The sequence below is a fragment of the Patiria miniata genome, unplaced genomic scaffold (assembly GCF_015706575.1).
Source record: "Patiria miniata isolate m_02_andy unplaced genomic scaffold, ASM1570657v1 HiC_scaffold_3, whole genome shotgun sequence".
In the NCBI taxonomy this organism is placed as follows: Eukaryota; Metazoa; Echinodermata; class Asteroidea; order Valvatida; family Asterinidae; genus Patiria; species Patiria miniata.
In genome coordinates, this window is record NW_024037069.1 from 5,172,092 (window position 1) to 5,188,652 (window position 16,561).

Consider the following 16,561-nt stretch of genomic DNA (forward strand, 5'->3'; position numbering starts at 1 on the left):
TATGTGCTTGGTCGTGTTACAAAAGTACATTTAAAACTGGCTAAAGAATTGGTTGTGGATAAATCAATTTTTTTTTTTATTAAAAAATTTGTTCCGAGTTTTGTACCCTCTAGGATTTTTGTATAAATATAATTTTGTAAATTGTATAAATAATTTTAAACTGCAACTATAAACTGAAACTTATACAGTTACTTTTGTAAACAAAATGATTGCATAAAACCTTCCGTTTTACTGTTTGTTTTATTGGGCTAAGCCACGCTCAAATATCCATTTTTGTTTAAAACTTTTATTATGAAATATCTAGAAGTTTGTTTATTCATTATGTATAAAGTATTTTATATTTTTTTTAAAACTCAGTGTGAAAATGATTGCACCAACTGCCATCCAGCTGAGAATTGTTATCACGAGATGGATCGAGAGTCATCCCGAGAATAAATTTCCATACTTAAGAAATGTCAAATTTCAACAAATTTTTCAACTTCCTCGTAAAGGGATGAAAACATAAAGATTTGAACGGAGACTGCACCAAAGATGAAAGGGTTGTCATGTTACAATGCAAAGGCGAGCGTAAGATATTTCTTTCAACGTAGAATGGTCATTGTAAAGTTGACCAACTTTAAATAATTGATCATAAATGGGGCATTTATTAAAATTTATTAAAATTGTGATATGTAAAGTGAGTGAACTGATATACTTGTGTGTGACATCTTTTTTTATTTTCAAAAAGTTTGTTGTCCTAATTGTCGGGGGAAAAGCTTCAGTCTGATGTAGTTCTCTCTATCCTCAGATCCAGTCAATTGGTCCCATTCAAAGAAAGGAATCTGAAAATAAATGCAAGAAAAAATGATTTCAATATAGAGTTAAAATAAAGGAAAACCAAACATAGCTCTCTGTGTCCAGCAAAAGTGTGGGTGTTAAAGGTGCAGTCCATCGTTCGCACCTATCCAAAAAGTAACTGACCAAATTACTTTGGAAAAGTTTACTTGGTTTAAAGATAGGGACTAAACTCCCTGTGAAATTATTCTTTCTGGCATGCTGTCATTTTGAAGAAAACAATGATAGAAGGCCATTTCCAACGATGCGTCTGAAGATGCATTCTTTGAAATTCCCATAAGTAGTTTGTGTATTAATTCGGCAAAGCGCGCGCAAGCATTGACACGCACGGTTGCTATAATTTGTCTGTCAAGTGCGCGACATCGCGTAGCTGCAATCGGCCGAATGAGAACGTGTCCCGGACGCTGAATTTCGGGTGCAATTCAAAACATGTCTGCAACTTTTGAATTGAAATCCAGATCCTAGAATATTATTTTCTCGGAATATACAGCTTTCGATGAGCTAAACCTTCATCAGGCTAGTTGTTCAGCACCCTTCTTTAGATTTTGAGCACTTTTGATGCTTCAAACGAACATAATGCCCAAATTACAAATGATGGATTCTACCTTTAATATTTTAAATTTGTATAAATCCCCACATTCTTCAAATATTCTATCACCAAATAATTTTTTTTACTTTAATAATCTTTATTTCCTTAAAGGGAATATACATCATTTGCTTTTGCTGTAATTTTCAGAAATGGATGGAATTGGGGGGTTGGAAATATATAGCAAATATAGTTACACTGACTTTTTTGAGGTTTTGGGTTCAAAAATGCTATAAAAACCAAGAAAAACAATCATTTTCCTGTAGTCTGGTTCCCCGACTCCATTTAAGAAGAAACAGAGCAGTTTACATATATTGGGGAATTGTAAGGTAAGGGAACCAGTCTAGCTGGCTTGTACCCGTCCATAGGTGTGTAATCGATTGCAAACAAGTGCGATGGTCAACTGGGGCCAGTATTTCAAAAAAAGCCAGTTTTTTTCCAACGCTGATCGGCCGATCAGCGTTGGAAATTGATACAAAAATACCACTTTTCTTGAAAATGACAGTATACCAGATGCTATGATTTTACAGGATGCTTTACACTGTCATTCACTAACGGCCCAGCAAGGTATTTCAAAATGATTTGGTAGTTTTATTTTTGATGTTTGCAAATGTTGTATTTTCCCTTTAACAAGTTGAGGCCGGGTTTATTTTGACATGAACGGACCGAGACAAAGGTTTAATATTCACTTGACCACAATGCCAGGCGGGTCAAAGCCATCACCGTGGGGCTACAGAGTCATATTTCTGGCCTCGGTCGGTGGCTTGCCAACAGATATTTTCCGGCCTCTGTCGTTGCGGGTATTTTTTTCAGTCATCCGATCAGACTTTCGAACAACTTTTCGGCCTCCGGCGCGAACTGGTTAAATATCATTTTGAAAATCATGAAACATAATCGTCAATAACATACACTGAAGGTACTTGCATAACATACATTTCAAAATTCTGGAATTTGAGGAAATACTGGATACGCAAAATCTTCGTACAACATGAAATATCGCTTTTGAGACTCGCGCCAATTGTTGTACTTACTTCGACTGTCTTGTACCCCAGCTTCTGAAGTTGCCGCCTCTTCATAGAGTGGAGACCCAGTAACTTCTTGCCGTTGAAATGGAAGTGATTACGGGACCAGACTAATACAGCTATCCTGTGTGTAATATGAAAATCGCAAAGAATTTTATATTGAGCAATACAGTATACAAAATTTGTGCATAATTTTTTTTTTCAAGCGAAAAAACTCTTAAAGGGAAAATACAACATTTGCAAACATCAAAATATAAAACTACCTAATCGTTTTGAAATACCTTGCTGGACTGTTAGTGAATGACAGTGTAAAGCATCCTGTAAAATCATGGCACCTGGTATACTGTCATTTTCAAGAAAAGTGGTATTTTTGTATCAATTTCCAACGCTGATCGGCCGATCAGCGTTGGAAAAAACTGGCTTTTTTTCAAATACTGGCCCCAATTGACCATCGCACTTGTTTGCAATCGATTACAAACCTATGAACGGGTACGAGCCAGCTAGTCTGGTTCCCTGACCTTACAATTCCCCAATGTATGTAAACTGCTCTGTTTCTTCTTATATGGAGTCGGGGAACCAGACTACAGGAAAATGATTGTTTTTCTTGGTTTTTATAGCATTTTCGAACCCAAAACCTCAAAAAAGTCAGTGTAACTATATTTGCTATATATTTCCAACCCCCCAATTCCATCCATTTCTGAAAATTACAGCAAAAGCAAATGATGTATATTTCCTTTAAAACAAGTATTTGCAAAAAAAAATTAAAATTCAAGATTAATTTGGCTATTCTAAGCAATGAAAAATATAGTAATGTGTAATATAGTACACACAATGCAATTGTTATTATTAATTTTTAATTTAAAAACTCTTGCAGACAGAATTTGTTTTTTTTTTTAATTCCTGAACTAAATATCCCACTTGCACTTTCTTTAATTTCAAAACAAGAAATTTTTGCAGAGAATTTGTCCACTGGGATACGATTTACAGACCTATTTTCTCCTAGGTGCACACTACACAAAGGCTCCGGGACGTCGAATCTTGACGACCAATCAGACGTGGCGTTCTTCCGAGCGAACAAAGCCGCTCTGTCGAACACCAACTTGTCAACTGCGAGTGTCTTGTCAGACGGCGTTTGCGGTTCACTTGCATTCAAGTGTCTACTTTCCACCGTGCGTGCCTCTCCAGTAATTTCTGGTTCATCTGCTGTTCTTGTCCCAGTGGGGGTGCTAGATGCAGTTCTATTTCCAGCTGGGCTACTGGATGCAATTCTATTTCCAGTTAGGTCACCTGCTGCAGTTCTGTTTCCAGTGGGTTTACTGGATGCAGTTCTATTTCCAATTAGGTTACTGGATGCAGTTCTATTTTCAGTGGGGTTATGGGATGCAGTTCTGTTTCCAGTGGGGTCACTGGATGCAGTTCTATTTCCAATGTTACTCGATGCAGTTTTATTTACAGTGGGGTTACTGGATGCAGTTCTATTTCCAGTTGGGTAACTAGATGCAGTTCTGTTTCCACTGAGGTAACTGGATGCTGTTGTATTTCCAGTAGGGTCACTGGATGCTGTTCTATTTCCAGTGGGGTTTGCTAGCCTCTCGTCCTTTTTTCCAGATAAGTTGGTTATCAGGGAAGGGTCAAGATGCACAACTTTGTCCCTCAAAAACTGCGAAGACGACGTTCTAGAACTCGTGAGATCGCTGACTGGCAAGGGACTGTTATTAGAATCCAAACGAATTTCAATATCTATGGAGAAGAAGAAACACAAAAATATTGTTTTTTTACAAGATTTCTGGCCACTATGGCAAACACAATAATATACAAACATAGAATAGTCAATATGTACAAGGGGTTACGCTTTTCAGGAACAATGGCTATAAAATGAAATTCGAAAGTTGTTCATTTACCGGCAGTTTTCATGTGCGGCAGAGTGAAGCCAAGTTTGATGTATTTCTCGCCGCAGAGGACTGACGCAACGGACGAGGCCACCTGTCCCAACAGAGGGCGCCGCGACAACTCGTAGGGAAGGCTGCCAAACATTCTCGGGGAGAACGGCTTTCTCGAGAAAAAATTCTAACAAAATACAAAGATGAAAAGTGGGTTAGTTCACGTCCATCAATATTGCTAGAAATTTGGGTTTTTTTCGCCATGCATTTTACTCTTAGCTTGAAGTTGCAAAAGTTATGGGTAGATCTGAGCGTATGCCTACATACCTCAATTACTGAAAAGTGGTTGTAGCGTTTTCAGATTATCAATTCTTAATTATCAATTCGTCTTAATTTTTAGTTAATTATCACACTTTAATTATCAATGTTCCTTTTGAACTTTTTAATGATTAATTCTCCTGCATGCATTACTCATCGTTTTCCTTGTATACACACACACCCACACAGTGCCTATGCAATGTGTAGTCCCTATACTTTTATACAGAGCATATGACCTTCACTGCCCACACACAAGTCATTGGTCAGTTTCTTAGTACAACCAAGTTACTTTCAAGATCATTGTTTTAAGGAACTATATTACTCATTCCTAGTCATTTTTCTGAGACTCAAGGAAACCAAGATATGACTAAGTTTCCCATTCTTAAGTATTTCTTATTCTCAAGACTTCCTGTTTCCACCAGTATATAAGTCCTGCTCCACTAACAGTTCCTCATTCTGTTCCATTTCTATTCTATTCTTTTCTGTTTCAATTCCAATCATGTAGTCAGTTCACCCAGTTCTCTTTGTCTCAATTCACTGTAACCAGTTCAATCAATCAATGTGTAAATAACATAATTGTTGTGGAATAAACAGTCACGGTAAACACAGTCCTCAACCAAAGAATTGTGTATCGACTCATCCATTCCCCAATTATTCCTTAACCCTAACGTACCTAAATCCATCAAAATCCATACCCCTGTTTTGGAGTATTTCGGTGGATTCAGGGTACCTCCATATTGAAAACAGGGGGATTTTGATGGATTCAGGATTGTAAGCCTAGTGGTACTGCAGGATTTTGATGGATTCAGGATACCTCCATATGAAAATAGGGGGTTTTGATGGATTGAGGATTGTAAGCCTAGTGGTACTGAAGGATTTTGATGGATTCAGGATACCTGCATACTGAGCAGTCACCAACACCAACGTTTTTGTGCATGAAACAATCGGTAGATTTTGGCGGCTTCAGGATACTTTCTAGTAAGAGCTCAAGGGGTTAGGGTTAACCTTTGACCTTTATACCTTGCCGAGTCGGTTGCCATGGTAATCCGGGCATTCAATTGTGACGGCGCAATGCAACAGGAACATGTCCCTCATCGGATCGATGTTGGACTGCTCGGCATACTCTATAAGGGAAACAAAAACAAATCATTAGCAAGTGGTTAGTGGTTCGTGACCCATGATCTGAGGGTCAGGGGTTCAAATCCAGCTGCTGGTCATATGTTGTGTTGTTGGGCAAGCCACTTCACCCCACTTGCCTCTCTCCACCCAGGAATATAAATGGGTACTGACATTAGCTGGGGAGTAACCTGTGATGGACTGGCATCCTAGCCATATGTTGTGTCCTTGGGCAAGCCACTTCACCCCACTTGCCTCTCTTTACCCAGGAGTACAAGTGAGTACCGGCATTAGCTGGGGAGTAACCTGTGATGGACTGGCATCCTAGCCATATGTTGTGTCCTTGGGCAAGCCACTTCACCCCACTTGCCTCTCTTTACCCAGGAGTACAAGTGAGTACCGGCATTAGCTGGGGAGTAACCTGTGATGGACTGGCATCCTAGCCATATGTTGTGTCCTTGGGCAAGCCACTTCACCCCACTTGCCTCTCTTTACCCAGGAGTATAAATGGGTACCAGCATTAGCTGGGAGTAACCTGCCATGGACTGGCATCCCATCCAGGGGGAGTAGAAATATTCAGTCTCCTGGCCATATGTTGTGTCCTTGGGCAAGCCACTTTACCCCACTTGCCTCTCTCCACCCAGGGGTACAAGTGAGCACCAGCATTAGCTGGGGAGTAACCTGCCATGGACTAGCATCCCATCCATGGGGAGTAGAAATATCCCGTCTCCTGGTCATATGTTGTGTCCTTTGGCAAGCCACTTTACCCTACTCAGAGGAACAGAAATATTCTCAGTTGTAAGGGAACTTCTCAAAAGTCTGAACATTTGGAATGTTCCACAGGGGAACATCGCCTGTTCTAATTGGGAACATGCGTTGTTCCCACTTGGAACAGCCCGGGAACCCTAACGTCGAATTGTTTGTGTTCTTACCATCTATCTTCAGTAAGAACCTCCGACTGAAGACTAAGTTCAGCAGCTCGGCTGGATAAATGTTGAGGTAAGCCAACGACAGAAGCCCAGAGACGAGAAAAACCGGGAAGTCTTCAAACTCATCCAGGAGCTCTACCAGCCGACCAATCATCGTCTTGAAGAACTTCTCCGAGTTCTCGGGGTGGTAGTTGAGGGTGGCGAAGGACCAGAGGAATTTGGAGAGGTCTTTACATCGGCACTCGTGGGATCGCTTGAGGAGGGCGTGTGACCCCGCCCCTAACAGGGCATCGTTGTGGATGTGCAGTGTGGCGTAGGTTAGGAGTACGTGCATGATGGAGGTGATGGGATAGGTGTGGAGGTGCAGGCTGACGGAGTCTGCGACGTGGTTGAAAAGGTCTCTGTGACCAAAGTAGGCTTGGCGGAAGACCTTGACAGAAGAAGGTACACAGAAATCAAGTCATCACAAGTCAATCACAAGTCATCACAAATCAATCACAAGTCAATCACAAGTCATCACAAGTCAATCACAAGTCATCACAAGTCAAGCTCAAATCAATCACAAGTCAAGCTTAAATCAATCACAAGTCATCACAAGTCATCACAAGTCAAGCTCAAATCAATCACAAGTCGTCACAAGTCAATCACAAGTCATCAGAAGTCATCACAAGTCATCACAAGTTATCACAAGTCATTACAAGTCATCACAAGTCATCACATGTAATCACTGGTCATCAGAAGTCATCACATGTCAATCACAAGTCAGTCACAAATCCGTCACAAGTCATCACAAGTCATCACAAGTCCATCACAAGTCATCACAAGTCATCACAAGTCCATCACAAATCCATCACAAGTCCATCACAAGTCCATCACAAGTCAGTCACAAGTCCATCACAAGTCAGTAACAAATCCATCACACATCATCACACGTCATCACAAGTCATCACAAGTCATCACAAGTCATCAAAGTCATCACAAGTCATCACAAGTCATCACAAGTCCATCACAAGTCATCACAAGTCCATCACAAGTCCATCACAAGTCAATCACAAGTCATCACACGTCATCGCAAGTCATCACAAGTTATCACAAGTCATCACAAGTCATTACAAGTGCATCACAAGTCATCACAAGTCATCACAAGTCCATCACAAGTCATCACAAGTCATCATAAGTCAATCACAAGTCAGTCACAAATCCATCACAAGTCATCACAAGTCATCACAAGTCATCAAAGTCATCACAAGTCATCACAAGTCATCACAAGTCATCACAAGTCATCACAAGTCATCACAAGTAATCAAAGTCCATCACAAGTCAATCACAATTTAGTCAATCACACATCCATTACAAGACTCAGTTCCAAGTCAATCACAAGCTAATTCCCTTGGCATTTTTGCTAGGATGCAAACTCAATCCTGCAAAATGTTAAAACAGCATACAACCTCAATCCTCCAAAATCATCTGTTATTTCTTGAATGTGGTCCTTGGAGGGGTGACCATTGCCTCAATCCTGCAAAATGCTCCGACAATCACTGTCAATATGTTGAGGCAGAGCCAGTGACATCCTGGAGCAGTGCGGAGGATTTCAAGTATGATTTGGCCACAGTGCATCCTTCAAAATCAGCCACACGTTTTGGCCATATAGCCTCAATCCTGCAAAATCCTTCATTTCGCAAAGAGAATTTTGGAGGATTTGGGAATGTTTGTTACAAAGGCATTCCTTTGTAATTGTTCATCTCCTAATACTTGCGACTGGACTTGTGATGGACTCGTGATGTCCTCAACTACCTTACAATACATTGAGGACGCCTACCTTTAACATGCCAACAAGATAAAAACTGTGAATGCAATCCACCGGCTGAGATTGTATCTTCAAAGCCAGAGCACTGACAACTGAAGGTTTCAAGTTAGTCTTAGATTTGAAGAACCCTTGGCACACAGTCCCAAGCTCTGTCAATGTGAACGAGTCCAAGTGCTTCAGGACGAGATCTTGGAGTCTGTTACGTAAGCTTTCCTGGCAAAATCGGTTTTCTCCGATCAAGTACATCAGCTGGACAACTTGGTGTTTTGTCAGTTGGTCCGTCCATGGCTCAATCTGACTGAAAATGTTGGCGTTTAACGATTTGACTTTGAGACCGATGAGCCTCCACGCGTCGCAAACCAACAAGGAGGTCGGGACGTCCCAATTTGCGAATCGGCTCTCGCATTCCGACAAAAATATCGGGACGGCCGAAATCTTGGCCCGAACTTGAACCCTTGCAAATAGCACCAGAACTTTCACAAATTCGTCGGTGGGCAGATGAGGACAGCGCTCGCTGAGAAACTCAGTGAACTCAATGAATCTCGTGTCGCTCGCCAATCCTAAGAGAAACTCATCGCTACACTGGAGGAAAGTTTCTAAGAGTTGTTGTAAGTCTAGCTCGCCGATTCCAGTTTCAAGCTTAAACTGTTCCAAGAAGATTCCAACTTGCTTTGACCGGCTTTCGGAACCGATTTCTTTCCTTGCAACTTGTGGGGAGATAACAGCAGTGTCGCTGTATTCCTCAGCCTCCCTGTAAAAAAGTCTGGGCGTCAGTTTCGGATGGAAAACCTCCTTCTTAGCTCCGTCGTCCCCCAGCACCCATCCTTCTCCCAATTGTCGGAAGACGACTGGATCTAAGTGTGTCCCATAATTGATATAAGAACGCTTCCTGAATTGCTCACTATTAGAGTTTGCATTGTTTTGGTTGTCCACTTGCTCCTCGGTTCTAAAGGAAGAAATGTCGACGTGAAATAACCCGGGCTGAAATTGTTCTTCACGCCGTGAATCAGCAAGTTTACTGCTTGTAAGACTGCAGTCGCTGGTCGCAACTACCAAGTGTTGTGTATCACTGCAAAACCAGCTTTTTCTCGTGTGTAAAGCCGATAGCGTTCTACTTCGGGCAAATGGTGGTTTGCTGAAAGATAGAGGTCCACGAAGCAAACGGACAACATAGTGTGGTCGTCTCCAACTCATTCTGAAATCAACTGTCAAATATAATGAAAGTTAGATTTAGATACTGCAGTGCATGTGTAATATTAACATCGATAATCTCTTCCTAATCGAAAAAATAATCCTCCAAATGGCCTACATGTAGATCTCTGCTTGTTACTAGGCACAACATAAGCGTGATAAAATTGTAAAATAGCTATAAAATACATGTATCCTGGTCATTCCTTGATGTACTGGTTTTCGAGGGTGTAAGGATTTATTTCAAGCAAGAGAAAAACACCAACATAGTCTTTGGTTTCAATTTTTTTTGGGCTGGCGGTGGAACACGTAACGCACACACAAAAAATGAACTGGTTGTGTGGTACGAATCTGTGCGACTGCGAGTAAGTCGCTACAAGGTCAAACCTCGAAAACTTGATGCCTCGTTAACTAGAACATGTACACGAACGATACATGGACATCGCATCTGAACATGTTCTGTGCGGGATCAGGTTAATTAAGTTGCACCACCCCCCCCAAAAAAAAACTTCCACGCCCATGTCCATGACTCCTGCAATTCAAACAACCCTCCCCCTTCGCCCCCCCCCCCCCTCACAACCCCCTTCGCACCCCCCCCCCCGCACCCCCTGCCGACCCCGACACCCCCCCCCCCCCCCCCCCCCCCGGCCATGCCGATTTCCAACACACACACCCGGTCAGTTACTAGCCCTCATTCATCCTAGTACAAGTACAAGATCACCATAAATCACCTCCTTGTACCAAAAAATTTGACAAGACGACGACTTCTCAAGTCAGCGGCCACAACAAACACCAGGGCCAACACAGTGACTGTACACGTGCATTGTTCTATCTTGAAAAGTTTACAGTGTTTGTGAAGAGCGCCCTCCATAGGTGCAGTAGAGACATCACACAATACACATCACATTGGTTCGTTTTGCGCCGGAAGGTAAGCGTAAACACTCGATTTCCCGACGATTTCTACATCATTACTGGGCGTTACAAGTAGATCAAATAATGTCATATGATGTGATAAAGGTCTGCCATAAGTTTGGAACTAGTTATAATGTGCATTGTGATATTAAAAATGAAGAGTTTAAATGTGAACTAAAGTAAAGACAGTAAAGTTGAAACCGAAACACATTGCATAGAAATATTGACAGGAAGATGGGCGGGGATAGCAAGATGCCGGGGGGGGGGGGTTATCTTCGTACTTATTTTCCAATATGGGAAATTAATGTTAACTAATTTGAATGCTCTCCCTTCTTTCTTAAGAATGCTCTGTCAGGCTTATTGACTTAGGCAGTGGCAGTGATAATTTTACTTGTCATTTCCGATTTTACAGATCCAAGAACTAGATGAAACTGCCCTGATGTTTCTGACGTTTCTAGGGTTGTTTCAGCTGTTCATGATGTCGTCAGCGACTAATGGCCCATCATCAGAAGCTGACACTGACAGTGAGCAGACTCATCAGTGTGGGGAGGCGGAGCCAGGCACTAGCCGAGGGCGGGATGACGAAGAGGGCGAAAATTTGGAGGACGTAGCTGCGGACATCTATGGTATAAGGCTAGTCCGAGTAACTTGGACCCAACTTATCGCCTTTTTAACATTCGGACATGGTCTGGCGATAGCGGGGTCCAAGCTAATCCTTATATGCCGAGCAACACAATTCTGTCATTGACCCAAAAACCCAACATTGCCCAACAAAAACATCAGATTTCAGCCTCAAAATGGCCTACAGATGACTAGATATGCCCTTCCAGTTACTTTTTCAGATAGCTGCAAATAATGGACTATAGCTTCAATGTCCTTTCCAATGAACCCAAAATCCTATTTTTCCAAAAATTGGTCCAAGTGACTGGTTCCGTTCTGGGGTGTCATATTTTCCTGAAGGTTGACGTTAACCCATCCTTTGCCCTGTCCGTACATCGCTTATCCTCTTCTTTCTGTCGTCAGATTTGATCAAGGACATTCGAGACCCAGAGAAACCCAACACCTTGGAAGAACTGGAGGTCGTCTTTGAGGAAGGGGTCAAAGTTCACCCAATCAAGGGTCAGTCCGATAGGTACATCATCCGTGTAGAGTTCAAGCCAACGGTCCCGCATTGTTCACTTGCAACGTTGATCGGTAAGCCACATTTGATAACAAACTAACTTTGTTCCAATTAAATTTTTCTTGCACATCAATTTGTAACAGGCTCGGCACTGTCTATGTAAAGTAAGAGATTATGTAGTTTGAATTTCATCCTATTTTATACCTGCTTATAAAGATTGGAACAGTTGTGTGTTAGGCCAAAAAAAAAAAATAGTCGGTCTCTGGTCAGACCGAAGTTCCGGAATTGATGCGGCCACGCGTGTTTTTGGGTTTTTTTTTTTTTTTCAAGCTTGTATTGTACAGACAAGGTGGGTACTATTTTGCTTTTTTGTGTCCTCATTATACATTGGTGTCCTCCATAATTTGCCTTGGTGCCCTTTATCATTTGCCTTGGTGCAATTTCCCCATTCCTTGTTGGCTCGTACCCCCCGCCCTGCAAACAGGGCGCTGGTAAGGGCTGATAAGCTTCACAGAATCTTGTGAAGGAAGTACAGATTGACCTTCGCATGCAGCTAGCGCGCGCTACGCATGATGGGCACCAGAAGCTAGTTTGTGTGACGCGTTCTACGTCACAGGTCACGTAAATCTATCCAATGAGAGCTCAAATGACGTCAGCCCTTACCAGCGTCCTGTTTGCAGGGCGGGGGGTACGAGCGAACATTCCTGGTGCTCCTTGGTACAAAAATTTGAGGAGGCGCGGCAATAGCTGTTGTAGCTTCCGTGTTAATTTGAAGGAAAAAAAAGGTTGACGCGCATGATTAAAATCGACGCGGGCGCTGACCAGAGACCGAGTATATTTTTTTTTTTGGCCTTAGACACAATCTGAGACTTCGTCTTTTCCGTTTTGGAATGTCTTCTGCTGCTGTTTCTTTTCTGCTGGTAAATATTTTGTAAACAGTTTATATACATTGTTAGGTTTTTAAAGGTAACATACAACACCACAAACAAAACTATCAAATTATTATGAAATACCTTACTTGACAGTTAGTGAATAATAGTCTCACGCATCCTGTGAAATCATGGCACCTGGTGTGCTGTCATTTTCAAGAAAATTTGTGGAAACTTTGTATCAATTTCCAACGATGGTCTGCCAACCATCGTTGGAAAAAAAGCCTTTTTTTTTCAAATACTGTCCCCAGTTTACCAAATTTAGTTAGTCCACATTTTGTTTGCAATCGGTTACACATCCGTGAACAGGTGCAAGCCAGCTAGTCTGGTTCCCTGACCTGTCAATTCCCCGGCGTCTATAAATCTCCCTGTTTTGTCTGAGGTAGGGTCAGGGAACCAGGCTACAAGTACAGCAGTTTTTCACAAAACATTAGTGTACATTTATCAATATTTGCTAGAAAATACTAACCCCAAAATCCATCCATTTCTGAAAATTACAGCAAAAGCAATATGTTGTATACCTTAAAGGGAATGTACAACATTTGCTTTTGCTGCAATTTTCAGAAATAAATGGATTTGGAGGATTAGTATGTTATATAAAATATTGTTAAACTGACTTGTTTCATGTTTTGGGCTTGTAGATGCTGGAAAAACCAAGAAAACCTATCATGTTCTTGTAGTCTGGTTCCCTGACCCCACTTACGATGAATCGAAGCAATTAATACACTTTGGGGAATTGTAAGGTCAGAGAATCAGTCTAGCAAGCTTGTACCCCTTCACAGGTGTGTAATCAATTGCAAAGAAAAGTCAGAATAACTTAATATGAAAAATTAAGAACAGTTTTTGAAAAAAGCCAGTTTTCTGGTTTTCTTGAAAATGTCAGCCCACCAGGAGCCACAATTTTACAGGATGCTTTTAGACTGTCAGTCCCTAACAATTCAGTAAGGTATTTCGTGATAATTTGATCATTTCGCTTTTTGATGTTTGCAAATGTTGTATTTTCCCTTTAAACAGTTTCTCAGTATTTCTTATCTGTTTGCAAATGCCTTGTATAAAGTTAATTTCAAAAGCCCCTATTCATCTCATATTGAATTCTTTTATGGTTTATCCTTTGTTTCAGGTTTGTGCATTAGGGTAAAATTGGATAGGAGTCTTCCACAGAAACAAAAGGTAATGTTTTATAATAATACTGTAAAAAGGTCTTCAGTTTTTTCAAAGATTTCAGTCCGAAAGATTTTCCTTTTGGGGGTGGGGTGGGGATCGTCTGTTCTTTACTTGATCAACATGATCAAAAAGATGAAAGGTATAGTCCATCATTTGTAATTTGTGCATTTTGTTCGTTTGAGGCAACAAACGTGCTCAAAATCTAAAGAAGGGTGCTGAACAACTAACCTGATGAAGTTTCAGCTCAGTTTCAGCTGTATATTCCGAGAAAACAGCACTCTAAGATCTTGATCTCAAATCAAAAGTTGCTGAATCATGTGCTGAATTGGGCCTGAATTCAGCATCCGAGACACGTTCTTACTGAGCCGATTGCTGCTACGCTATGTCGTGCACCGGTCTGACGAATTATAGCTACCGCGCGCATGTGTGCGTCGCGTCAACGCTTGCGCGCACTTCACCGAATAAAAAAAACGAACTGCTAACGGAAATTTCCAACGGTGCATCTAAAGACGCATCGTTTTAAAGGCCTTCTTTCGTTGATTTCTTCAAAATGACAGCATGCCAGAAAGAATAATTTCACAGGGAGTTTAGTCCCCTGACTATCTTTCAACCAAGTACGTTTTTCAACAATAATTACGCCAGTTACTTTTTGGATAGCTGCAAATGATGGACTGTAGCTTTAAGAATGGTCACCTCCATTTTTGTCTTTCTCTTGCATCAGGTTGACATTTTTATCACCAAGGGAACACATGCGACAGAAAATGAAAGTAAGTATTTTGTGAAATCAACAGGCCATTATTTATATCATTTATAGCTCATCAAAGAATACATGTTTTAATTGCTCAAAGAATTTGGACCTTCAAAAATTCTTAAAGGGAATGTACAACATTTGCTTTTGCAACAATTTTCGGAAATAAATGGATTTGGAGGATTAGTATGTTAAAGCAAATACTACACCGACTTGTTTCATGTTTTGGGCGTGTAGATGCTTGAAAAATCAAGAAAACTAATCATGTTCTTGTAGTCTGGTTCCCTGACCCCACTTACGATGAAACAGAGCAATTTATAGACTTTGGGGAATTGTAAGGTCAGGGAATCAGTCTAGCAGGCTTGTACCCCTTCACAGGTGTGTGATCAATTGCAAAGAAAATGCGGAATAACTAAATTTGAAAAATTAGGTGCAGTTTTTGAAAAAAAAACAGTTTTCTCCAACCCCGACCGCCGACCAGCGTTTACAAAATACAAAATGTCAGCACACCAGGAGCTACGATTTTACAGGATGCTTTTGACTGTCGTTCCCTAACAATCCAGTAAGGTATTTCCTGATAATGTGATCATTTCGTTTTTTGATGTTTGCGAATGTTGTATCTCCCCTTTAAAAAAGGAATGTGAATTACAATGTGAAAATATTATTTCACTCCATATTTCAACTGGAATCTAGCCTGCTCCTTTTACATGTCAGAAAATCTGGTTAAAGGTATAGCCCATCATTTGTAATTTGTGCATTTTGTTCGTTTGAAGCAACAAAAGTGCTCAAGATCTAAAGAAGGGTGCTGAACAACTAACCTGATGAAGTTTCAGCTCAGCTTCAGCTGTATATTTCGAGAAAAACAACATTGTAGGATCTCGATTTCAAATCAAAAGTTGCTGAATCATGTTTTGAATTGGGCCTGAATTCATCTTCCGAGACACGTTCTCACTGAGCCAATTGCAGCTACGCGATGTCGCGCACTGATCCGACGAATTATAGCAACTGCGCGTGCATGTGCGTCGTGCCAATGCTTGCGCGCGCTTCGCCGAATAACAACTAATTTGAATTTCCTACGGTGCTAAGAAGCACCGTTGGAAAGGCCTGCTTTTGTTGATTTCTTCAAAATGACAGCTTGCCAGAAAGAATAATTTCACAGGGAGTTTAGTCCCCTTACTATCGTTCAACCAAGTATGTTTTTCAACAATAATTACGCCAGTTACTTTTTGGATAGCTGCAAATGATGGACTCTGGCTTTAACGCAATTCCACTTTTTTTCTGTAGTTAATAAACAAATCAACGACAAGGAGAGGATAGCCGCAGCTATGGAGAACCCCAACCTGAAGGAACTTGTTGAGAAGTGTGTTGCAGACAATGACACTTGAAACAACTTGTACAAGCTGTAACCCATATACTAGCCAAAGCCATAAATTATGGCTTTGTAAAACATGGACAATTTTGTCCGATAGAGGGCCAGTCTGTAGTCCTCTGTATACCTCAACAACTCACTGTTACTTGTTAGCTGGGCAGTGCTATTGTATAGGATTACCCTGTGAATGGCTCCAGCCCATTATGTACACTATAAGTTATCCTGCGAAAGCGAGTAGAACACGGAATAAAGTAGTGCGTCTGTGTCCCACATACCACAAGGGCCATGTTCAGGCAAGGACCATAGTCGACTAGTGGTTGATTTGTGACGTACCTTACGCCTGCGCACTGATAGCAACGTGCGAACGTCTCTAGTCAAACGCTGGTCAAAATGTCATCGCAAAACTTCTGGATCCTGGTTCTCTGCTAGCGTTATGAATGCGCGCGGCTATTGGTTACCAGCGATCCAACCAACCCCAGTAGGCTGGTTCCAAATAGTCGACTAGCGTAGTCAACCACCGTCGACTAGACAGAGTTCGGGCAAACGTTAGTTAACCATTGGTCAACTATAGTCCTTGCGCGAACTTGGCCAAGGCTGAAGGCCAAGTGGTATGTGGGACACAGACGCACTACATTATCC

The 16,561-nt window shown here is 41.4% G+C and overlaps 2 protein-coding genes across 2 annotated transcripts; one reads left to right on the forward strand and one right to left on the reverse strand.

The window, feature by feature from the left end:
- Positions 1 to 152: 152 nt before the first annotated feature.
- LOC119738148 (FAST kinase domain-containing protein 5, mitochondrial-like) lies at positions 153 to 10,551 on the reverse strand. The gene is made up of 8 exons (XM_038212895.1): positions 10,446 to 10,551; positions 8,505 to 9,697; positions 6,689 to 7,115; positions 5,661 to 5,764; positions 4,344 to 4,509; positions 3,432 to 4,182; positions 2,452 to 2,566; positions 153 to 821 (listed from the first exon to the last, which is right to left on the reverse strand). Exons 1-8 carry the CDS (start codon positions 10,549 to 10,551, stop codon positions 720 to 722), a joined length of 2,964 nt encoding a protein of 987 aa, XP_038068823.1. The 3' UTR covers positions 153 to 719.
- LOC119738150 (cytosolic iron-sulfur assembly component 2A-like) lies at positions 10,549 to 16,318 on the forward strand. The gene is made up of 6 exons (XM_038212896.1): positions 10,549 to 10,608; positions 11,005 to 11,218; positions 11,616 to 11,786; positions 13,762 to 13,811; positions 14,527 to 14,572; positions 15,838 to 16,318. The coding sequence occupies exons 2-6, from the start codon at positions 11,032 to 11,034 to the stop codon at positions 15,936 to 15,938; spliced, it is 555 nt and encodes a 184-aa protein (XP_038068824.1). The 5' UTR covers positions 10,549 to 10,608; positions 11,005 to 11,031; the 3' UTR covers positions 15,939 to 16,318.
- Positions 16,319 to 16,561: the final 243 nt, after the last annotated feature.

Coding starts and splice junctions, on each gene's coding strand:
- LOC119738150 (XM_038212896.1), top strand. CDS start 11,032: ATGTTTCTGACGTTTCTAGGGTTGTTTCAGCTGTTCATGATGTCGTCA. Junction 11,219..11,615: donor CGTAGCTGCGGACATCTATG/GTATAAGGCTAG, acceptor TTCTGTCGTCAG/ATTTGATCAAGGACATTCGA. Junction 13,812..14,526: donor GTCTTCCACAGAAACAAAAG/GTAATGTTTTAT, acceptor CTCTTGCATCAG/GTTGACATTTTTATCACCAA.
- LOC119738148 (XM_038212895.1), bottom strand. CDS start 10,551: ATGGAGGGCGCTCTTCACAAACACTGTAAACTTTTCAAGATAGAACAA. Junction 4,183..4,343: donor GCCGCACATGAAAACTGCCG/GTAAATGAACAA, acceptor TCTTCTCCATAG/ATATTGAAATTCGTTTGGAT. Junction 2,567..3,431: donor GTGCACCTAGGAGAAAATAG/GTCTGTAAATCG, acceptor TATTACACACAG/GATAGCTGTATTAGTCTGGT.